General features: G+C 34.1%; 1 protein-coding gene across 26 annotated transcripts in view; it reads left to right on the top strand.

Annotated features, from left to right (window-relative positions):
• PPFIA2 (PTPRF interacting protein alpha 2) overlaps nucleotides 1-25,544 on the top strand; it is a 508,974-nt gene that overhangs the window by 419,786 nt on the left and 63,644 nt on the right. For all 26 annotated transcript variants that reach the window (XM_031651089.1, XM_031651095.1, XM_031651091.1 and 23 more), the window contains 4 exons: nucleotides 2,179-2,208; nucleotides 5,577-5,707; nucleotides 7,421-7,575; nucleotides 21,165-21,258. In XM_031651089.1, coding sequence (XP_031506949.1) covers nucleotides 2,179-2,208; nucleotides 5,577-5,707; nucleotides 7,421-7,575; nucleotides 21,165-21,258 — 410 coding nt within the window. The remainder of the gene's footprint in view (nucleotides 1-2,178; nucleotides 2,209-5,576; nucleotides 5,708-7,420; nucleotides 7,576-21,164; nucleotides 21,259-25,544) is intronic.

Here is a 25,544-nt window from a genome sequence, read left to right as displayed (position 1 = left end):
AATACCATGATACATTTAATTCTCATGGAAAAACTGGAGGTAGTAGGGCATTATCTCAACAGAGAGTGGAGGTTTTGGGAGTATAAATGGAGTGCCCATATTCAAAACAGCTAATAAATGGAGCTGGATTTTTCCTCAAATTTCCCTAATTTAAAAGCATGGACTATCCTGTCTTTTGTTTCTGTCATTACTTGGAAATATAGTATGTTGAAATGACACCAATGATGAAGTTTAAAAGATTATGAACTGTTTATGGAGGTAAAGTTATGATTTTGTAATGAATGTACATTGGCATACTTACAATTATGAGACTTTCAAGCCATAAAACTTATGTAAAAGAAAAATTGACAATATTTTAAAAAAAGAAAATAGTTACCTCTTTAAGCTGCTGAGTCCACTATTTGCTGCTCATTTCCAAAACTTTCTGCTAAAAATGGTTTTTAAATAGAATAGACAATGGCCAACCAGAACAATGCCCAGCTAATCAGAACTGATTCCACTCGGATACAGCACAAACTTCTAGCCAATGTACTAGGATATACTAACCAAACATGCTGAACTACATTGTGATCTGCTTATTTTAGAAATTTAGGAACCATTCATCTCATTTTATTAGTTAAAAGTGACATTGTCTCTTGCTTAGTTTCTGCATATATAAGTTACACTACATAGTATTAATGAGCAACTTAGTATCAAAGCTACAGTAAGTATCCCGGACCACAGAATAAAATTTAGTCAGCATTCAAGGCAGGAATACTTAGATTATTTTTTACTGCTTTTATTTCTGACGTTTTTACAACACAGTTTTACCCTTTTATGGTAGCATCATAACTCTTGATAGTGCTATTATTTTCATGGTAATAAAATAACATATTATATATTATATATAATAATATATTTATAATCTTAGATGTGATTGTGATTGTGTGTGTGTGAGAGAGAGAGAATGATGCCAGTGCTTTCATGAATTTTCTTAAACAGTTAGTCACAAATAAATAAATAAATCCGTAGAACATGAATTTTATTACACTGTAATTAGAGTAGTGAAAAAATATTTAGGGCATTCTTGGAAGAGTAAGAAATATTTAAAGTGTTTAATATCTAAGTCAGAGAAGCGAGAAATGAAATCCAGGAAGTCCTTAACACCTAATATAATTATGTTACCAATTGTATTATTTTTATAGTAAAACATGGGTAAATTTTTTTAACCTGAAGAAAATATTGTAGGAAAAAAATTTGTTGGATATAATTCATGGTTAATATTCAGAAGAAGATTAGAATTTTTAGAGAGAAAATTAGAGATTGAAAAGATACTGCATTATTTGTATTATTTAACAATTTACAAACATTGTGGTATTTTTCTCCTGATAATAAAGCATACTTGTATTTACTTTTACCTCACAACAAATCCATAAGCAAAAAACAACATGTTAGTGATATCTAGTTAGACTATTGAGTGGGGTAAAATCAACACATTTCTCAACAACAAAAATGCAAAACATAATGGAATAGTTTCACAGAAATTGTTTTCCTTACATAAGAAATTTGAACAAAGGCATTAAGTGAATAAGGTTCACTTGATATCATAAAACACAACTATTTTTAAAAGTTCTAAAAAAGAGCATTGACAAGAAAGCAGCAGTCCCAGAGCTTTTGGCATTTGTGGTATGGAAAAGGATTTTAGGATGCAAGAAATTCTGAGATCCCTCAGGAACAGCGTATCTGCCCAAAGGAGGCCCAAAGCTTTGCATAGATGGGACAAAAACAAGAGTTTATAAACTCCTTATATATGCATTGGATCTTCATTCCCAATAATATTTTCTTGGAAAGATGAAGTCTCATTTATTTCTAGCTAGCTCAGTCTTCTAGTTAGTCACTCTAGCTCATTCCACAATTTCTTTTTCCCAGGGTCCATGCCTCGTATCCAATGCCTGTACACATGGCCCCATTATGGAAACAAGCCTCTGACTTCTGTTACCTGAGAAGTTCCCTCTCTAAATTTAACTACTACGAGGAGTGCTTCTATAGTAATTAAAAGATATTTATTTAGAAAATAACAGAATGAAGAAAAAAATGATAGTCAAGTTGTAGATACTATTTAAAATTGTAACATAGTTAAATGAATGTTAATTCTTAATTAATTCTGTTTTATGTTGTTTTTATTACTGCCAATCACAGCCAAGTGATCTAAGGAAACATCGGAGAAAGGTACTGTAAATGACTTTTACATCATTATGGATTGAATATTGTTTTATTCTATGAAAGCTTTAAAATAATATTCCCTGTAGTCGAATGTTAATAAAACATTAAAAAGTTGAGAGTATTTAAATTGTATTGAATTGTTTAAATTTGCTTATAATAGAAAATACTTCAAAGATAAAATTGTTTATGCTTTCTGGAGAAATAATTAGATTATAAGAAACATAATATCCTGTTTTTCATTGAATATTTAAACCAAGGATGGTATAATTTGATATTTTAATATAAATATTTATATTTATTAATATATACTACACATATTTTAATATTTAGCATATATAATTAATGCTCATTATTTTCAAATATTTTATTATTATTGTGTTGATAGGATGAGGACAACAGATCAGGAGACAGCTGTCAAAAAAAGGTAGTTTGTTACTCACAGTTCCCAAAAGGAGAGAGTACTCTGTGCCTCAGGACAGCACCAGGGTCAGTCAGGAGGCAGAAGGCGCAGGGCAGAAGGCTTTCTGAGGTCTCTTAGGGAAAGGCAAGACAAGGCAGGGTAAGCAGGTTTAGGATGGGTAGCTTGATTAATTTCGTCTGGCCCCAAGGTGTAGGGACTCTCTCTAGTTGTCTCAGTCTGGCCCACAGGTAATTAGGGCAAAGGAATATTGCCTCTTGGAGAGTAAGAGCCAGATGGAGAAGATGATTTAGAGTGTGGGCTGTGAGTTCTTTGGTTTGCATATGAAAGGTGTACTTATAGGCAAGTGATGTGCTATTTCCAGGAATTAACTATCCCTAGGGATAGAGGAGCATCCTCTCCAGATGCCAGAGCATCAAGTATATGCAAAATAAAAAATATATATATGGTTGAAACACTGCTGTTCTGTTTGGAATGAAATCAAGAGAATAAATATGGGATATGGGAAACAAAATTAACTGAAGTTCTGAATCACAAAATGACGTCTTATTAGACGATTGAGTAGAGCTTGCACTCATGGGACATCAGATGAGAAAGATTTCAAAGATTCAAACTACTATGCAGTGCAAAAATCTATTCTTCAGCATCTTCAAGATGTGGTAGTCAGCCTACACCCAAACATTGAAATACTCCTGGAACCAGACAACCTTTATTTCCTTTAAAAAATGGTAATAAGGGAATCTATATTATACTTACATGGCTTGAATAGATGGAATTAGCATTTTCTTTTCCTGGGCTATTATCTGTCTTCCTATAGCCTCTTCTCCTTAACAATACCAGTTCATTCTTATTTACCAAGTTTACCAAGGATAACGTCTTTATTTTCTTTGACCTCCATCACCTTAAAAGGACTATAAAAGTTTAATGGGTGTTAGAAATAGGAAGGTAGGATGGAAGGTTCTATACGAAAATGTAGTCTCAAATAATTCAGGAATTAACAACGTAATTTGTGAAAAAAATCACAGAAAGAAGGACCACAAACTAAAAAACCTTGCATATCAGGGGAAGAAGTTAAATACATGCTGGTATTTACACTTCAAAAGAACACCTTAAGAAAAGTGTTATATCACTTCCATTTTATTGATGAGGAAATTTAATATTAGAGCAGAAAAGTAATCAGCCTATTTATTCAACATTTAAGAGAAATCAGAATTCAAATCCCTCTCTGAGTCCAAAACTCTAAGTGACATTCAGAGGAAAGTTTTGTATATGATGTTTTAAAAAGCTGTTACTGGGAATAAGTATAGTTTGGCTGGCAGGGAGGACAAAGAAGGTATTTTATAAGGTGTTTCAGAAGCAAAATTCTGACAGCAAAAATGGCCATGCTTAGCAGAAACAATCAGAGAAGAGTCGTGGTGGGATCACAGAACTGTGAAAACACTAACTTGTATTAGGAATAGTTCAGAAACATGCTTAAGAGTTTAGCTGGGGTGTGGGTTTGAAAAGGTTTTCCATAGCATCAGAATCAAGCCGAAAGCAGTTATTGAAAAAGATTCTCCTGATGGCAATATGCTAGTTGAATAGAACAAAGGAATTATATAAAAATGCCTACCTACCTAAGCTGTTAAAAGGAACCTAGGATTGGGTGACAAAAGTCCTGATAATTTCATGAAGTTCCTCGAAGGTACGAGGTCTTTATCATAGATAAACACATTTATGCATAATAGCTTTACATAAAAACAAACAAAATATTTCCCCAGAACTTTAAAAATTTTTGTTTAGCCATACTTAGAACTTTTTTCGTCAGAACTCTCAAAGCCATAAGTCTAGCTGTGTTTTCTACAATCCTGATCTCTCCATATTGTGTTACACAACGATGCCATGAAAAATATGCAGCATTGTTGTAAAAACTACTTCTCTACAATTAACTTTACATTGGAAACAAATTTTAAGTTACAGCTCTATATCTTGATCTCTGACAAGACGGATAGTATCCTGAGTTGTTCTGAATTCTGTACTAAATTGTTATTTAAGGAAATCGCTCCCATCTCATCTTCTTTTGGTTTGCTGTATGTCTTTGCCAGTTTTTCCATCATGGTAGTAAAATGAAACAATTTGAAAATATTATCATCTTACCTTTTATTATTCCCACTTTAAAAAGAGTTTTTTTCTTACAAACCACAACTCATATTTTAAACACCCTGTAATAAATTTCATCAGTCATTTCATTGACTGATGTAAAGCACTTTATCTGATAAAGTTATATTTTATCAACTTCTCATTTCAAAAATCCCTGCTTAAAAGATATCTTTATTATGATAACCTGAGTATGTATAATCCTATATTTTAGTGAATTGTTCAAATGTGTGTTTAATACGTTTTTGTAAAGAGTTTATATTCTGATATTATAAAATATCATAGATCAATGTCAATAAACACTATAGATCAATAGTCAGCATCTAGTTGATTTATGGCAGGGGTGTCTAATCTTTGGCTTCCCTGGGCTACATTCATTAGAAGAAGAATTGTCTTGAGTCACACATAAAATACTCTAACACTAATGATAGCTAATGAGCGTTAAAAAAAATGGTCGGTGCATAAATCGTTTTAAGACAGTTTAAGAATTTGTGTTGGGCTGCATTCAAAGCCGTCTGGGGCTATGTGTGTCCAGCAGGCTGTGGGTTGGAAAAGCTTGATCTATGGTGTTTATTAATGAAACATTTTTGTGTAGTGGGTCTATGATTTTTTTTAAATTTTAATGTGTCCACTTTAAATATCTGTGAAAATCAAACTCTTTAATGGGAATTTATACATGTAAGACTTATATGCCCCAAGTTTTGTTGTTTTATTTTGTATTAAAATTACTCAGTAGTCTTGCTCTCATGATTCTCCATTTGTATCAATTTCAACTGAAATTTAGAAAGGGTTTATTTGAATGTATTGTTTTTGCTTCTAGATTGCAGTTGTGGAAGAAGATGGTCGAGAGGACAAAGCAACAATTAAATGTGAAACTTCTCCTCCTCCTACCCCTAGAGCCATCAGAATGACTCACACTCTCCCTTCCTCCTACCACAATGATGCTCGAAGGTAAGACGCTGCAGGCACACTGCACACTGAATGCCCTCCTTCCAAAAATATTCCTCTTGCTTCATTGTTGTCAAATAGACTGCTTAACGATTTACATTGAGCCAGAATTCTCCAACTTCCTTTTCCCGGTATCACTTGTGAAATAACCACATTTCAATTTTGATATTGAATTTGTGTTTTTAAAATGAACTGTATCTTTGTGGGCTTATTAGTCAAAATAGATAAGAATAGCTCTTCTAATTTTTAGTGGATATTTTCTATTAAAATGAGATCAGGCTAGAGGAAGGACTTACTAGAAATATTAACAAAAAACTAAGGAGACTCTAGGACAGGATCATAAATTTGGATTACAGTATAAGTGTAATTAAAGTCTGAAAAGTTTATGATTATGCCTTTAGCAGACAGGTATATGCACCCTGCAGGTACTGCTGCTGCCAGCAATAATAACTCCTCAGTCAGAAAGTTACTAGAAAAGAAAAAAAGTCCTTGACTAAAGTATTAAAGAAAAAGATAAGTCTAGATGGAGAAATATGTCATTTGTCCTCACAAGTCTTTATACTGTCTTATCCATATGCATAGAACATTACAAACAGATCTCTATAATCACTGATGATATGAATATACCGAAGCATGTAGTTTATATCTGAAATGTATCTTCTCCTATTGTCTCATCAGTTGCAGCATCTGTAGACACATAATTGATGTAACCAAATATAATGACTTAAGGATTAATACTTCAATAAAAGAACTCTCTTCTAGATAGTATGTTTTACAATAAATGCTTTTAAAAGTAGGGCTTTCTGTGTTGGCAGTCATTTCTTTTTTCTGATTATTTTTTATTGTTAATGTGGAAAAATCAGTTACTTCAGCTTCAAAATATTACTTCTTTCACTCTCCAAAAACAGAGTATATTTCAGCATATAAAAAGTTATTGCTTTGAAAGTTAGGGAATGTGAGTTCAAATTAATTGGCATGAATAAGTAAAAGTAAGTAATTTATCATGGTGTTATAAAATTAACAACAGTAGAAACTAATAGCAATGTCTATTGATCCCCTCCTATTAATACAATGTCAAATATATTGACCAGAAATTGAAACTTAACCAACTGCTTGAAGAGCATTTCAGTTTAACATGTATTTAAAATAATATTTGAGAACTCTAATTAAGAAAACATATACATTGATCATGAGGGTACATGGTTTGTTGCTTCCAGATTGCAGCCAGATTATTTTAAATTAACTGAATTTAGAGGAAAATCAAGTAAAACTGTAGATTGGAAGAGCAGCTTCAACTTCACAATTAGTTATATTTCAGTTCCTTGCTGTAGGTCATTATGTTTAAGATTAGAAAAACAAACTGAGAAATAAATAGATAATGGATCAAGTACTCTATAATAGAAGGCCATTTATCAGGCAATTAATAAATCAGCCTATATTCACTGATTAGTTTGAGATGATATAAAAAAAGTAAGAAAAAAAGCCATTTGGAACAAAAGTACATTTCTCTTATGGAAATTTGGAGGTTCAGGGCCCAAGGCTGAAAAAAAAAACTGCACTTAATATCTTAAAAGGAAACATGGGAAGATAGGGGGGAAAATGACATTACAAGTCTACTTGTTCCTCTTTTGGTGCATTTATAAAGGAAACAACTTTTGTGTACCTTGTGGATGTTGCACGAAAATGAGCAGTATTTTCCTCTTTTGTGTTTTGCAGTAGTTTATCTGTTTCTCTTGAGCCAGAAAGCCTTGGGCTTGGTAGTGCCAACAGCAGCCAAGATTCTCTTCACAAAGCCCCCAAGAAGAAAGGAATCAAGTCTTCAATAGGACGTTTGTTTGGTAAAAAAGAAAAAGCTCGACTTGGGCAGCTCCGTAAGTATGCATTTGCTAAGACTTTCCACTGCGGCTCATTTTAGTCACGTCAGAGTGCTCGTCTATCTTTCATTTCATTTCATTGCTCTTCTTTTCATTTCTTCTCTTTTCTACCTGACAAAATTTATATTTTGATCAGCTTTGAATGTTCAATTTAGCTGAATAATGCTTGATAAAACTTACAGTGAAAGAGTATTGTGAACTTTTCAGTTCTTTTGTTTATCTGTTAATAACAATAGCTAAAATTTATTTAATGCTAACTCTTGTGACAGGCACAGCTACCTACAAAGTAAATGTTATTGCTATAAACGTTATTTTATTAATGAGTAAATAATGTCTTCATAAATCGCATAACTGTGATATTCATCGTGGTGCCAATGTTTCAAAATCAACTTAAAACCATTGAGTATACTGCCACTTAGAGCATGAATGTGTGTAAAAGCTTAGCGATGTAGATTTAAAGGTTTTTCTGTTGAAAAAATTGGTAAGCCTCCAAACAGTTAAAAAGAATATTTTAAAAGTTAGAATAAAACTTTATATGTGTTACATAAAATGTGAAGAACATGATTTTTTTTTGTATGCTTAAAACTATCATACCTTCCCCCTAATAAACTCTGTGGTGTATAGTTGAGGGACGAGTGTGGGGAAAATAATAGGGCAATAGATATTGTGTTATAATTAGTTATTATCAGTGACTGATAGAATAAAAATATAGATCAGTACATTTGAAATGGTCCTACTTAAATATATATTTAGAAATAAGCAGATATACATACATGATACATACTTACATAATTGTCTGAAGAATATGTGATATTTCTGAAATGATTATATATATACTTTGCTTTTTGGGAGTTGTCTTTCTGTGTATTAATTTTTAGAGTTATATTATTGGGAAAGAATTAAATTCCTACCTACAGTGGTAAGTGCTGAATGGAATGACCCAAATTTCTTAGTACATCCTTTGGTTTCTCAAATAGAGGAATAATTATTTGCAAGGAATACCCAACTCCAAGACTTAGTTTTCTGCCCTACCACCAAAAGAATTTCTGATTACGATATTCATGTTTGCAGACTTATGACTACAGTATCCAAAAATGCCTTTCCTGGCTTCCACAGTGTGAAACCCACACAAAGCATCAGAAGCTACAGGAAACTAATGTGCGGGCAGTGTGTGATTATATGTTCCCCAACAAAGGAATTAAATCTTTTTGTATTCCTCTTTCTCAGTAGAGGAACTCTTTAGGCTATATATAATATTATTGTATGAGGAAAAAAGAGAGACACAGATTATTTTTTATTTAAAATATACATGCCAGACATTATTTTAAAATTTGTTTTATCTTATTTGACAACTCGTGGTTGTCTTACCAAATGATCTGTCATACCCAATATATTACAGTGTCACTATAGTGTGGGTGGTTAATTATTTTTGAGTATTAATTTTGCTAACATCATAATCATATTTATTTATATTTCAACATATATTCATCTTAGTTACCATAATTCACACTTTACTTTTAAAATGTATTTAATTGCCCTTATCACTTAAAATTTTTTGTTGTTATTTCATATTTAACTTTGATGAGAAATTCCTAAATCATTAGAAATTTCACTAACAATATTGTGTCAAAATCAAGGTATGCAAGATATAAGTTTAAGTCTAGAAAAATATAGAACCTTCGAAAAACTTAGCCTTTATTACTCATTTTCAGTGACTGTGTTTTAGGTCAGAGCAGATAAGAATTAACTCAATTATGATTACATTCTTATCAACCCCACCAAAGTCAGAAACTAGCAATAGTTAATTCGGGTCACAGTTTATACCTGGAAAGGTTTCTGAGCTCTGAGTAATATTGCTTTATTTCATAGAATAGCAGAGGTAGAGTTTAAACAAAGCCAGAATCAGCAGCATGTTAAGGACTACAATGTGGATGAGGAAGACAGGAGCAAAATGCTATACCTATGAGGCTAGGTAGAAGCTACATAAATGGGGAATCAAAGCTTCCAGAAAAAAGGAACAAAGTCTTTATTGAAAATAAGACTGAAAAAATAAAAATAAAACAGGTATAAACAGGTTCCAGAAAACCATATTTGCACCAAAGGAAATGATACATGGGCCCCATTGATACTTCAGTTAAGGGCTATGAATTTTAGGTCTGCTTTGGTCCTAGAAGAGGTATCCAAGTTCTGATGGAAAGACCATACACGTTTTTCAGATCCAGGGACTACAACCTAGTACTGCTTCTTCATGCATCTGAGGAACCTAGGGAAACATCTCCAATGATTATGATGTTAATGTCTTGATCTGAAAAATTCTAAAACACAGGAGCATTGTCAATGTTCTTTCTTCTACCAGTGAAAACAGAACTATAAAATACAATAGTATGCCAGGGAAATTATTAAGGCAAAGAGATAGTGATGTCAAAGTACCAATTTTGAAATTCTGAACCATGTGCTAAGATTTATAACTCTTAAAAGGTTTAACTCAAAAGAGCAGAGACACATGACTTAACTTGAAAGCAGCTATACTACATGCCTATAAAAGAAATATGGTGTGGAAAAGGAAAGCTGTGTAAATAAAACTATGAAAATTTTTCCTTGGTTCTATCAGAAATGATGAACAGCAAAGGAGATGTTTGTAGTCATTCACAAAGGAAAATATTTGGAGAGGATATCTTATTTGTTGTATATAATAATTTGAAATGCTAGGGTAATAACATAAACTTCAGATAGGAACGATCAGTCAATGTGATTGTATGGATAACCCCTACCCATGAAGAATCAAACTCAATATGTACATTGTCTGTTCTTACTAATGTGTTACTAGCATAGATAATATCAATATGGAAACCCAAAACTCAAAGGAAGCAATGTGTTGAAAAGCAACTGAATAAACCTAACAGAAACCAAGCAAAATTATTTTATTTTAAAAATCTCTTATGACATCCTTTTCAAATGGTTAGTTCACTCAAATTACAAAAGTAGGATAGAAAAAGCTGTGGTACTAATAGGAGATTTCAAGTTTTTATATATCTTGTGAAAAATTCATTCTATTCTTACCAGGGTTTACAGTTCTTGTTCATATTATTATTGCTTATAATGTAGGAGTAAGATTTCCAAACTGAAATGTCTATCAGTGTATGGGCAGAAGATAAAAAGGAGTAGTGTAGACTTAAATGAATCAGTGAGCATTTATTCTTCCATGTTAAGCATTCAAATTCCATTTGTAAGTACTATTCAGGAAAAATAAAGCGTAATATAAGCCAAGTTTACCTGAAGGTCACAGTTGAATTTAGGGAAACTCACTTAACAGAGGAAGCATTCCTTCTAGCTTACTTGGGGATCTGGTTTTAGAGTCATTCTATCTATTTCTTTGTATTTTTGTTCATTGACTTTTTTTTTTGGTTTTTAAACAGAATCTCACTCTGTCACCCAGGATGGAGTGCAGTGGCACAATCTTGGCTCGCTGCAACCTCCGCCTCCTGATTCAAGTGATACTCCTGCCTCAGTCTCCCTAGTAGCTGGGATTACAGGCACCCGCCACCATGCCTGGTTAATTTTTTTATTTTTAATAGAGATGGGGTTTCGCCATGTTGGTCAGGCTGATCTCTACTCCTGACCTCAGGTGATCTGCCCACCTCGGTCTCCCAAAGTGCTGGGATTACAGGCATGAGCCACCACACCTGACCATTCATTATCTTTCTATGTCACAAATCCCAGGATGAAAAATTACATAAACAGGTTTGGTTTGTATCCCCATGACAACAGGACCAACATGTACTTCTGCTGACTTCCTGGAATATAGATTCGGAATGTAATAGCATCCTGCTAAGACTTGACAGCACAATGACCATGATCTCTCTACACCCCTCAATTTATACATCCATATGCAATGCATCTCTGATATTTCCATTATTGTTCCAATATGCTCATGTCTAATCTATACTTTTAAAAGTTATCACTTGATCTTGCCATTATCTCCAAATATTGACTTATCTTTACCCTGCATTTAATGTACAAGACTGAGTTGTTCACAACTACTTTTTTCCTTCCTCATTTGTCCATCACTTTACGACCTACCACAGCATCAATTCCAAACACACTATACTGAAACTCTAGAAATAGGCGCAGTCTTAACTAACATAGAAAAGTAGTCAGGACACCAAAGGCTATGTACTGTCAAAGCAATTCCAGAGGATGGTAACACACAATTATATTTATGATGATGTGGATTAAGGAAGAAGAAATGTATCTGAAATGGGAGTTTTCTGCCTAAAACAGATATGAAAAGATTTGTTACAAAAGTTGGAAAGTGAGAATATGACAAATAATAGATAGAAGCAAGTAGCATCGACATGTAAAAGCAGTGGCAGGAATGCCATCCATCAAAATAAACAGACAATTGGAAAAATCACCAAGATCAAAGTGAGAATTATAAAATCTATATTGTTATTTTTGTTTAGTAATGCATAAATTTAGAGAAAATGAATGAAATGAAGGTTTATCTGATGTGAGTAGAGTATACAAACAAGTGGAATCATTCAAAAACTCATTTCTGTTTCTATCTGTTTACTTGAAGAGAAAAAGTTAAGCAGAATATAGGCATTACCAAGAGGGCATTTATGCCCCAGAATTGAGGAGATTTTTTTTTTTTTTTTTTTTTTTTTGGTGGAGGGAGAGAAGACATAGATAATCCAAAATAATTTATTTATTCCTATTTTTAGTGAATAGACATGTATTGAACCATTCTTAAATGCAGAGTACAATTATGGACTTTAGGAAAATGACCAAGGCATGGCTGTTGGCATGGAGGAATTTTCACTTTAGCAAAGATAGTACATAAACAGATACAAACTTTATACTTAAAACAAAAACTTCATGATTTTTTGGCCCAGAAATGTTTTATCTGCTACATTGTCTGTCCTGTCAGAACTAGGAACAGTGGCCATGAACCCTAAGATCTGTGATCATGCATAAATAATTGCAGTCCTGACTAGCTTGACTTTTAATTTTGTCTGAAGGCATTCATCTATTTTGAAACAAAGTAAATTAACCTATGTTAAAAACAGCCACGTCAGACTAATTTCCTTTGTTTCTTTGACAAATTTACTTAGTAACAGATAAGGAAAGGTGGTGAGCAAGCCATCACTCATGACATCCCTGGGGACAAAATGTCAAAATGGGGTCTGAGTGATGGAACAGTTAGGTGGGATTTATAACTAGTTAAATAATCGTTGCCCAGTAGTGCTGATGAGTGGAGTAACGTCACCTTGGATCAAAGTTTCTAGTGGCATGATTAGGACGTACTCTGTTCTTGATCAGCACATTCAAAATCACTTGGATATGAGTGTTTCAACAGCTCAGGTATCTGATTGATACCTGAGGGTATTACTAAGGGGAGGAATCCCAAGTGAAAAGATTAGTATTACCCCTAAACACTATCTCTCCCGCCAAAAAAAAAAAAAAAAAAAAAAAATTAATAGAATGGATGTAAGGGGGATCTAAATTATCCTACTCTAAAAGTATAGCTCTTAGAAGCAAGTTTTGAAAGAAAAAAATATAAAAATTTCAACGGACTCTACAGTCAATATTGATTAATAAGTTTAGGCCACATTAATAGACATAAGAGTTGATATGAAAGTTTTTTCTACTCTACTCTGCTATGATAAAATAACAGCCAAGCAATGGAATTCATCCTGGTTACTGTACTTTTAAAGGCACATCATCAACCTGGAGGAAGGTTGGCAGGGAAAATTAGGGACATGTGGAGGATTGGAATCACGTTCAGAGAACATAAGTAGATGGTGTGTTTATTCTCTTTGCTGACCTACCAAGTAGCTGATCACAAAATTTGAAGAGCTGTTCTGTATAAGAGCTATCGTCTTTTTCATTGTTAGGTGAGGATACGAAACTAGAACCAAAGTATTAAAGTTGTACAAAATTATTCTTCATCTCAATGTAAGAAAGAACAGTGGGATGTCAGAATTCTATACAAAGTGGGCTGGCTTATGAGGTAGTGAGTGATTTGTCACTTAGAAATTGTTGAACAAAAGCTAGACAAATACTAGGAAGAGCTGTTGTGGAGAGGATCCAAGCATTGGAAAGATGATTGTACTGGATGATCTTTAAGACCTACTTCAACCCTAGGAATCCTGAATCTATGAATCTTTAACATTTAAGTCTTTTCTCAGGCAACTCTTCTTTATACCACTCATACACCTTAAAATATTTACTGTGAAAAGGAATTTCTACTTTTAAGACTACAGACTTCTAGAGCTATATGCCTAAAGATTCTAGAAGATATGTGAGGATCATGTAGTTGTCCACATTCTATACTTGTAGAAATGAGATGATTTCAGAAGGCAGAGCAGCTACTTAGTGAGAGAGCTGAGAGTGAATCCTGGCTCCTACCTCCAGGTTTGATGTTCAGGAAAGGAGACTCTCGGGACTATTTCAATCAAAAAATACTTCATTGAGTTCCTATCCCTGTGGAACATGTGTGGGTACATAAAGAAATTTAACATATGATTATTTACTTCAGGAAGTATATAACATCTTGAAGACATCCCATATAAATGAATAATTAAGAACTCAAGGCAACAGTAAAAAAATACATCACACAGAAACATTATAATTTTCTAATACAAGATACAGACATAATGTTTGCAGAGAGTTCTGGGTTAATCTTTCTCTCGCTGTATATGTTTGATTCCACTAGGATCATCTAAATGCAGTGTTCCTACGTATTTGAAAAGGTGTCAAGGTAGAGTTTCAAACAGGACTTATCTTTGAGAAAAATATTGAAACTATGTGAAAGAGTAAGCTCCATAGAGAATGTCATGGAAATGGTACTTTTTGCAGTTAAATAGGAAGTGGGTACTGACTGGGGTCAAAAGTGTGATATCAAATTATGAAGCAAAGGAAATGATTAGGACTGAAGATCAAGTTACCTAGTCACAGAGGGATTGAAACTGCAGAGATTGGGAGGCAGCATCTTGAAGCAGAACCAACCACAGAAATAAGATGATCTGAGTTCCAGGGTCAAGCATCCAAGCAGAAGTGAGAGTTAAGGATTAGAGCAAACAAGCTCTATTCTCTAGAGGCAGTTTGTCAGCTGAGAAAAAATGATGATAGTATATGGAGAAGAAACAGAAATATTAAAACATTTGCTATTTCTGGGGAAATTATCTGCTCCATACCATCTTAACATACTCATTTGTTTGCCACCTGGGAAACACCAACTCTCTCGAGTCTTCAGAGAGCTCTACTAATAATTACAATGAAGAAAAAAGAACACACATGACCAACTTAGCTGATGTCAATAGTGAATGGTTAGGATAAAGAAGAGGCTATTAACAGGCATTGCAAAAGATGAAACAAATCTAAGACAAAGAGATGTTCAAGACAAGGGAGTGATCAAATAGAGCCAAAACAACAAAACTGTGAAAAAAATAATGAAAACAGAAAAATACGTTAACTTTGAACAAGCAGAATTCCCAATTACATATATAAAAATGCATATATCATTAGGTTAAGGCTACTTTAGCAAGTTTCCTTTAAATGCATATGAAAAGCAATATACACATTTCAAAGAGCTTTTTTTGCCTGCTAAATTGCAATTCTTTTATGGTTATCTGCCAGTTTGTATTATAATTGTCTGAACTCATTGACCTACTATAATAAGCTTAATAAAAAAGTAATTTCACAGTGACAAAAATGGCTTCAGCAGTATGCCGGCATCATTTCACAAGTACAGTCATGCATTGTTTAATGATAAGGAAACATTCTAAAAGAGGCATCCCTTAGGAGATTTTGTTGTACAAACCTAAATAATATAACCTACTATGTACCCAGGCTGTATGGGATAGCCACCTACACACCTAGACTATAAGTATAGCCTGTTGCTATAAAAACTCTACAATATATGACTGTACTGAACACCGTAGGCAATCGTAACACAATGGTTAAGTATTTGTGTACCTAAACATTAAAGGTATAGTAAAAATATGCTCTTATAATTTTATGGGAACACTGTCATAAATGCAGCCCATCATTAACAGAAAGGTCTTTATGTGGCACATGACTGTATTTTTCTACATCTAAAATTTGGATGTCCGTGCTGGCTTTTAGGCCAAAATTTAGATTGTTGCTTGATGTTAAGGAACCAATAGTTACAATGTAAATTCCACAAAGTATCAATTAGAAATGACTCATGCTCTGCATAGTGAAAGGGTCTTTCTTTAAATAAAGTAGTATTTTGCTCCAATTATGATTGTATTTATTACATACCCTTTATGAGCCAGTCACTGTGTCTAAATACAGTCTCCAGATAAGTAACAGACTAACAGATGTTGAACAATTAAGTAACAATTTATACATTCAAATGTGTTTAAATACAAACCACGTGCTGTTGATTAATGATGAAGACAGGTCTAATGAAAGAAAGAGGAAGCCAGCTATCATCAGCAGATTGTAGTAGAGTTAGAGCTTTCTTTTTCACACAATGATAGAGACCTCTGCTGGACAAATGGAGGGACAGATGCTTTGCAATATGGGTTTTCAAGCAATTTTTACAGACTTGTATCTCAAGGGCCAATATGAAATAAGTTATTTTGAATGGAATTTAAGGACTGGGAAATGTGGAGATATTTGTCTTTGTTGGCCTAAATAACAGATAGAGATGCTCTCTAAAAGAAAAGATGTTTATTTAGGAATAGAGCATTGCGATAAGAATATGTATGTCATAGTAAACTATAAACTGTGTACATTCAGGGAAGGAAAGGAAGATAAAGATTTTTAAAGGCAAAAAATTAAGATTGTATAATTTTTTGAAACAATTATCTTTGGCTACTCAAATTAATAACAAGGGTGCCACCAGTCAGAGGTTGGACAGGCAATTGCCAGATAGATATCCCTATAAAAATATTTTTTGCATAGGATTGCAATGGCCTTTGTGCAAGGTTGTGGCTTTCGTAGGGTCCTTTGTTGTTGTTGTTGTTGTGGTTGTTGTTGTTGCTATCATGCACGGGAGCATGAGAACTCTCTGTTTATGGCCTTCGCTGGCTCTATGTGCCAGGATTTTCTTAACAATAGTGACTCCACTTTGATTCTAACAACTTTCACACCTTCACAATCCAAATGAATAGATATCTCCAACTAGTTCCATCTATAGATCTGGGCATGTGAGTCTCCTTCCTGAGCTCTGCAGCCCTGAGCCTTCACGAGCCCTACATTTTGTAGCATCTTCCTCGAAAAATTTTAAGAACCCCTGTAATGTCTGGGATAGTTTGGGGCTGGCAGTGCCATCTGGGCAAGGCACCCCCAGACAAGAACTGGACCTGGGGTCTAATCGCTGGAAGCATCGAAATATTTTTAGTTACTATTCAGACACTGGGACCAGCAGGGAAGTAGTGCCATCTGGACATGCTGCCTGATCCAGCCAAACAGCAGGGGCCTGGGTCCCTGTTTCTCGCCTTCAGGGTTTTCATTGACACTCTACCCCATGCATGCACTCGACCAGATGCCTTAGGGAGCCTAGTGACTCGCATCTGTGGAGTCATCCTGAACCAGTGATCTGACCCTGTTTTCAAGAGGGTGGTCTGGCAATTGGATCCCTCGCTCCCACTGGCAAAAATGGTATTGTATGAGATTGAATCAGTAGATTGTTGTCCCACTGATTTTTTAGTGGTTCAAAACTGTTCACATAGGAAGAGGGGCTGGCAAAAAAAAAAAAAAAAAAAATCCTTGACTGTGCCTGTCACACACTAGGAGTGGTCTTGCCCTCAACAAATCCAAGTCCTCAAAGGCCTCACAGAAGTAAAGGTGCCTAAGTCATAGCTAAGAAAACTTATTTGAGGGCAAGGATGCTGCCTTGCTCACACGCAAGCACTAGGCAGACCCTGACAAGGTGATAAACAATTTATTATGTAAGTAGTCCACTGAATCATGGAACTCAAACCTTCAAGCCCAAGCACTTCAGGCCATGAAAGGGGTGGAGTTCATTGTGTTCTTTCCACATAGTTTCCTAATAGGCCTTCTGAAGAATGAGTAACCCCTGGCTTCCACACACCAGTTTCTCTCTGTTTCTCCACTGAGGCACTGGTCATTTTGAGAATGACAAGCTAGGCCAGGCATGGTGGCTCACATCTGTAATCCCAATGCTTTGGGAGGGAAGTCAAAGGATCCCTTGAGGCCAGCAGTTCAAGACGTGCCTAGGCAACATAGCAAGACCTCATCTCTACAAAAAGTGGAAAAACTAGCCAGGCATGGTAGCACACATCTATAGTCCCAGGGACTCGGGAGGAGGATGGGTTGAGTCCAGGAGTTTGAGGCTGCAGTGAGCTCTGATGGTGCCTTTGCACCCCAGCCTGGGACAGACTGAGACCCTGCAAAAAGAAAAAAAAAGAAAAAAGAAGCTACAGATCCTCTTCTTGATGAAGGAGGTTTAGAATCCTTATCCCCTGTCCAGTGTGTGCCAATCATAGTACCCCCAAAAATGCACCCTCCTTCAACATACACAAACATTTACATTCCTTCTATGGATGTGCTGTATCCAGGTAGAAACTCTGGTATATAGTGCTGGCCAACATTAATATAATATAAGCCACAAATGTGAACCACATATGTAATTTTAAATTTTCTGGTAACTACATTAAGAAAAGTCAAAAGGGATAGGTGGGATTAATTTTAATCCTACATTTTATTTAACCCGATATGGAAACAATATTCTCATTTCAACACATGATCACTTAAAATTTGTTAATTACATGTATTTTTTCTTCTACGTTTTCAAAACCTGGTGTGTATTTTACACTTATAGTATATCACTTGGATTAGGCATATTTCAAGAGCTTAATAGTCACTTGTAGTAAGTGAATAAAATATTGGTATAGATAAATAGATATTTCTGAAGTTCACATAGCCATATGAGCCCACTGATGCCTGGATAAGAATGAGACAGACTCTCACTGGATTCAGATAATCATCCATAGAGTAAAAGATTTAGCAAACTGGTTTTGCTAAGGTCACCCTTACCGGTTAGTTGATAAAGTATGTGGAAAGATAAACATGAGATGAGTGAGGCAGCTAGGTCAATTCTATGAAAAAATGTCCTCCTTCAGAAGTGTTTTAATTGGGCTGAAAATATGTACTTGCTGGGACTTTTCCCCTGGTTAAGTACACTGTCCTGAATGTGATGCTTAAAAATAACTTTACTTACAATGGCCTTACGTCTCATTTGTATTTGGCATTTTTGCGCAGGATGTAGTTCCAGTAATCTATCAAATGCTTTGAAAACAAGACACTAGATTTTGAAATACTCCCAGTATTTCTCAGTTCTTCATGCTTTTTATTTTTATGTTTATTTATGAGAAAATAAAATATCTAGATTTAACTCACAAAATATTCCTACATTTTTCTTTGCTTTTATTTCAAGTTTTATTATTTAAAAATGTGATTTTTTTCTATTAAAATTTTGGGTGTATGAATAAATTTAAATCATAATTTAAATGTTCTTGTATTTCTCAGAGGAATAAAAGCCTGATTCATCCAACCACCTGGTGGCTGAAAATGTTTCACTGTTTATTGAAAATGTCTGCCTCATCAATCTCTATGTCCCCATATGGACCATTCAAGAATGTTATAACTTTTAAATGACTCATTCATTTTCATTTACATTTCAAGAGAACATTTTTATTATTATTTGAAGACTCTGAATAATAATTTATTGATATACAGTAAGGGAAATATACAGATGAGACAAATAAAATGAAAATATTCACTCACTGTACATAATGGAAACTTTCCCATTTGAAAGTGTTTACCAAGACTACTTTAGTCACCAGTGGAAAACTTTCCTAATCCATACCAAGAAGAGAAATCTTTCGTAATAAAAAAAGATTTAAGTACCTATATTCATTAAACATGTGCATAATAAGTAAAACAAATTTTGGCCCTCAAACTCCACATCTCTGAATTAGATCTAGACAGCAATAAACGTGTTCTTAATTAAAGGATACTTTTAAAAAATTATACCATTCAGTAAGAAGGTTATCAGGAATGAGATTCATTTATTTATATCAATGTTCCAAAGTTAATATTATCCAGTACTATAAATTATTTGGTAAAATAAGTTATTAAAAACAGTAACATCAAAATTTGCTTCTGGCGCCTTGGTAAGATATTTTACTCTGCTAAAGAGAAACCATATCTTGGTCAAGTCCTGCAAATGTTAAGTAAGGAAGTGCTCACTACAATGAGAGAAGAGCAAAAGTTGTCTTCGATAGTCTTATTTACTGATATAGTGATGAAATTTCTTGCATAGTCTTTCTAAGAGTTTGTATTAGCTTAAATCTTTCTACCTGGTCTTGACCTTAACTGGAGTTTAAATTTCTTTTATAAAAAAAAATTATATACCTTAACCCATTTAAAAATAGTGAGCATTTTCATTTAGCTTGACTTCAGCACATAGGGAGTAAGTCCTTATTTTTCAATTAGGATAGATAATTTATGAATTAATTTTGTAAATTTAGAAATCCTGTGATATGTGTTTAAAATACATCATACTATCACGAGGTCAGGAGATCGAGACCATCCTGGCTGACACGGTGAAACCCCGTCTCTACTAAAAAATACAAAAACTTAGCCGGGCGAGGTGGCGGGCGCCTGTAGTCCCAGCTACTCGGGAGGCTGAGGCAGGAGAATGGCGTAAACCCGGGAGGCGGAGCTTGCAGTGAGCTGAGATCCGGCCACAGCACTCCAGCCTGGGCGACAGAGTGAGACTCCGTCTCAAAAAAAAAAAAAAAAATAAAAAAATAAAATAAAATACATCATACTTTTCTTTCTTCCTCTTTTTATTACAAAGTTATATGAGGTATACGTATTATATATTGACACTAAATGAGAGTTTATGACCTACTGGGTAATAGCTATTTTTATCAAGCTCTTTTGAAGAAATTTAGAATTTTTTCAAAAAATATTATGAAGTTTAAAAAACAACACAAGAACCTTCCCAGAACACATCAAGTTATGGAAGTAAGAGGATATTGGAGTCAGCCAGTAGAGCAGAATAAATTTCCTGGAGCAGTCTATGAAGAGCTCTTAAAAGTCATCAAAAGCCTCTCCATTGTGTCAACTTGTAGCGGAAAACATATACTTGAGTTCCTACCCAATGACTATCATTTACCCCATTATATGTGAAATATTGCAAATACTTCACGTGTTGAAAAAATAAACAAATATCACACACTGTGTAGATATTTGCACTTATTTTCCATAGGAAAAGTATACAAACAGACCTTAAGACTTGGGGACAGTATATTCAAGTGTCTGTCAGTGCACAGGCCACATTCATTATGTTGCCACTGGGTGCAACAAATTGTATCCCCGTAGGTACTGTTTGTTTTCATTTTCTCAGTGTATGTTTATGTATGTACCCACGCCATTTTATGCATGTTAGGTTAGTAATATAAGGAGCATTTTAAAATGCGATACTAAACAGTTGCTCAACTAAACGTTTAACAACCTGACTTCAGAATTGACACAACCTATGCAACATAATCTGAATACTTAGTTACTTCTCTTCACAGGAGGCTTTATGGAGACTGAAGCTGCAGCTCAGGAGTCCCTGGGGTTAGGCAAACTCGGAACTCAAGCTGAGAAGGATCGAAGACTGAAGAAAAAGTAGGTTTGGGGATTTTCCCCCCCTTTTTCTAACTTTTAGTAATTCTTTATTGTTATTTACAGGGAATTAAAAAGAGAGTGGTTGGAAACAAAAGAACTATATTGAAGCCAGTATTTTCCAGATATTACCTAAAACCCTCAGGGCTTATGTTTCCTGGTTGTGAGCTACTGTTTAAAAGAGCATAACAGTATTTGGCCTGTGGTGGAAATAAGCAGTTTCTTCAATGTAACCATCCATGGATGTGTTTCAAAATCCTTAAAAGTAATGCAAAACCCTATTGATGGTAAAAATTAATACCTGATTGGTATGATAAAATGAGAGTACACCATCTACCTTTGTTTTCTCTCGTGGCAATTATAAGTATCTACTCTCTGAAATGGAGTAAAGGAGAAACATTTCTCTGACTGATTGAATATAAACTTATTTTAGACTCAGAGCAGATTGTTTTGCATCTGTCAGGAAATTGATAGTGTATCTTTTCATTCATATATAATATGGAACATTTAAATGACTTGCAACATTGGCAAATTTTGAGTTGCAGCAGCTGTTGGAAAGCAAGTAGGTCCGGAAATAACATTTTAAAAATACATAGTAACATTTTCATTGACAAAATGGCACCTTTAGGACACGTTCTTTAAATGTAAATCAATTTCTCTTTATTCCAGAATCTATTGGTTGATTATTACTTTTCCTTCTTCTCAAATATTTCTTACATTGTGTTTTTAGTTTTCACATTTTCCTTCTTTCCTATGAAAGAATATTCACTGCTTTCATAATCATTTTGTAACAGATAGGCTCTTAGGACTATACTATACGGGCTAATCAATTGACTTCATATTTTGCTTTCTCACTTGCTTTGTAAATGTTTACTAACAATGGGGAACTATATACTTACAAGTTGCCGAACAACTCACTAACCTAATTGTTTATTAGTTTGTTAGTTACTAAAAATTATGTACATATATCCCAGTTCAGTAGGAACATTGTCCAGAAAAAATGACCTTGAGAACATCATTATTTCTACAATACAATCAAATGCTCAGCCATAATCAATAATGTATATTTATTCTTTAGTTACTGATCACTCAAAAATATATTTAAATATTATCATAATCTGTTTCAAATGTCTTAATTTTGTTTAGTCCTACCAGTTAGTGATATACTCTATTTCATAACTATTTATTGAGAAAAACATTCTTCTAAAAAATACTTTCCTCTGTTAATTTTTTTAAAATGTTGGCAGTTGATTTCAAGTCTAAAAATATATAAATGATCAAAACCCAGCCTGACTAATGGAAACAGTTTATTTCCCTTAAAAGTTAATTCTCATTTCTCCCAGAGAAATACTTAACTTAAGAATGGCAATCTGAACAGCTTTCACAATTGCATATAAGTCTGATACCGAGGCAGTGCACTGCATACTTTATTAGTTGTTGATAGAACCAACTGGAATATTTTTTTTAAATAGCTACTAAAGGTAAACATTTCAATTTAAAATAACATATTTAAAGTTTAGCTATTTTTAACCTTATACACTGTTGGGTTGATTTGATAATAATTTTATAGGCTCATTTCTCAACTACTAACTACCCTCACAGTCAGAAACAAATACTAGTTCTTCCTTTAAATATCTTACCATGCTTGACTTTGGGTTTTATTTTGCAACATGTATTGGCAAAATGTAACTGTAAAATGTATTATGTAGAATACTTGTTTTAATATTAAGAAGAATATTAAGAACATTCTATAAGGCAAAAATGGCTAACATTTCTTAGTACAGTTCCCCATGGATTAATGGTATTTAGGTTCAAATGGATTTAACAAGGCAAGTCAGAGATAATTAATGAAAGCACCAAAGTATTTCCCTTATTATTGATTATTCCATAGCAATAACCCTATGAGCATAGATATGCAACCAGTGTTCAAAGACTTATATGAATAATTGTTAACACCTATTCGGAACTTTCATATCACTGTGGCTTGATTTCTGGATTACCAGAGAGTAAATTGTCTTCACATAATGAGTTTTATTAGACATAGACAATTTACTTTTAAATTACGTGGTTTCAAACTTTTTTTGTATTGAATTTTATGTTGTTAATTATTAATATTATTAAATGTTGACAGCCTATTCTTGAATTTTTCCAAGTGTTTAAAATTTCATGTAAACAATTCCAATTTTCTTTCTTTTTAAAGAAACCATATCCTCTTTCAGTGCACTTTGATGAGTTATGCTCTTTTCTGTGTTCAAATTTCATGTCTGCTAGTCTTCTATCAAGATGAAAAATAATTTTAAGTACATTTTAAAAATAAATAAATAAAAACAATAAATGAAGCAACATTTTTCATAATGTTGAACACTATAGATTGTATGTTCACAGTCGCAACCTGTGTTGTCCTACCAGTTGTTTCTAAATTCTATCCACTGGACCAGCAAAATGGTATTTCCAGGGCTTGGTACTTAACACAGCTATGCTCACTATCCCATAATTCATAGCAGAGATTCAGTAGTCTTTGTGAGGATAGCCAGAACTAGACAATATCTTATTTTCAAATTTGCTAGGATAGCAGCTATTTAGAATTGACAGTCTGTAACTTTAAATTTAATTGGGAGAAATCTCTAGAGGAGTTAATTATGGTACATTTTTTAAAAAGCCATATGGGGGAGTTACTTTCAGAGAGCAGCATTTAAGACATTCCAAATTCTTGCAAAGTTCAGAAATTTGTAATTTGGCAGTCCTAAACAAAGGTTTAATTTGAGGCACACTTACCATCCAGTAAATTTAACACACATAGGTTACAACAACTTAACAAGATTTGTGTTCCTACTTTAGTTCTCCTTTTTCTTTGCTTTCTGGTCCAGGCATTAGTTTTGCTTATATTTCTCTCTATTGTCTTATTATGAGAAATAGGAAATCAACAACATTAAATCTACTAAACCACCCACTAGTCATGAAAATCTTGTCTTATCCATCTTTACCTTCCTGGGTGTTATTAAACAATTGCTGTTGTTTCATCAGAGTAACATGTAACTTCGGCCTAAAGTCAATCTATTGTTGGTCTGCCTAGTCTGCCTTTACTTTGCCCCATCTTTGCTGTACTTTTCTTTAAATCATCAATTCCATAAATTTCTCCAGCAGGTTTATGTAGAGTATAGTTAACCTATAATAATTGTGTCAAACTAAAACTCAGCTAGTAATTCTTTGAATGCTTCACAGTCATTTTCTTGGTTTTTCCCCTTTAAAAACTGAGCAGTTTCTCTGTAGGCTCCTGACATTTAAGGGTGAGTCACTTATTCTCAATATATAGTCTCAGTATTAACATTATAATTCTTCATAGTTTATTCAATGTGGACTTCCTGTGGGGATGCCATGACTCTCTGAGATCTTATCCATCACTCTCTGTTGGATTTCTTTGAACTCCAGGCTCCTTTTTTATTTAACGAAAACATCTTCTCTTTTACTGTTACGTTTAGAACAACCAGACCTGAAAATTTCACTCCTTTTCTTTTATACCTTTCACCTCATATTTAAGAACGTATTTCCCATTCTTAGCTCTCCAGCCTATGTTTTAACCTAAAAACTTCTTGTTCAGGAAGGCTGATTAAAGCCAACCACACAGGCCAGTAATGGTGACTCATGCCTGTAATCCCAGCACTTTGGGAGGCTGAGGTGGGAGAATTGCTCAAGCCTAGGTGTTTGAGACTCAGCCTGGGCAACAGGGTGAGACCCCATTTCTACAAAAAAATAAAAATACATGAGACAGGCATCATGGCATGTGCATGTCCTAAGGCTGAGACAGGAGGATTGCTTGAGCCCATGAATTCGAGGTTACAGTGAGCTACAGTCACACTGTATGGAATGATAGATGGTCCCTTAAGACTTAAAACCTACATGTGCCAGCCCCCCAAAAAAACCTGTGTTTCTGAATGAGGTCCAACTCAACAAATTGTACTTAGAGACTATATTTGGGTATTTTGGGGCACAATAAATAGAAACTCTCTTCTTTGCCTAAGTTCAGAATTTATTTGTTGACTGACAAAACTGTCAATTAAAAATCAAACTGTCAGCCGTATTTCCAATAAAGGGCTGGCTTAGGTAAATAGTGGGGGAAAAAAAAAAGCATAACTGGAAACCCCAAATAGTTAAATCCACCTAACACAGAAAGACCTGGTTAATCACAGACTTTCAAGTTGCACAGGTATAAGCACCACATAATATTAAAAATAACATTTACGTTATTATAATTTCATAAATCTGTTACTTTAGCATCAAGAACTAAGAGC

This window comes from Papio anubis, chromosome 9, assembly GCF_008728515.1.
Source record: "Papio anubis isolate 15944 chromosome 9, Panubis1.0, whole genome shotgun sequence".
Taxonomy (NCBI): domain Eukaryota; kingdom Metazoa; phylum Chordata; class Mammalia; order Primates; family Cercopithecidae; genus Papio; species Papio anubis.
This window is presented reverse-complemented; position numbering and strand designations above follow the sequence as displayed.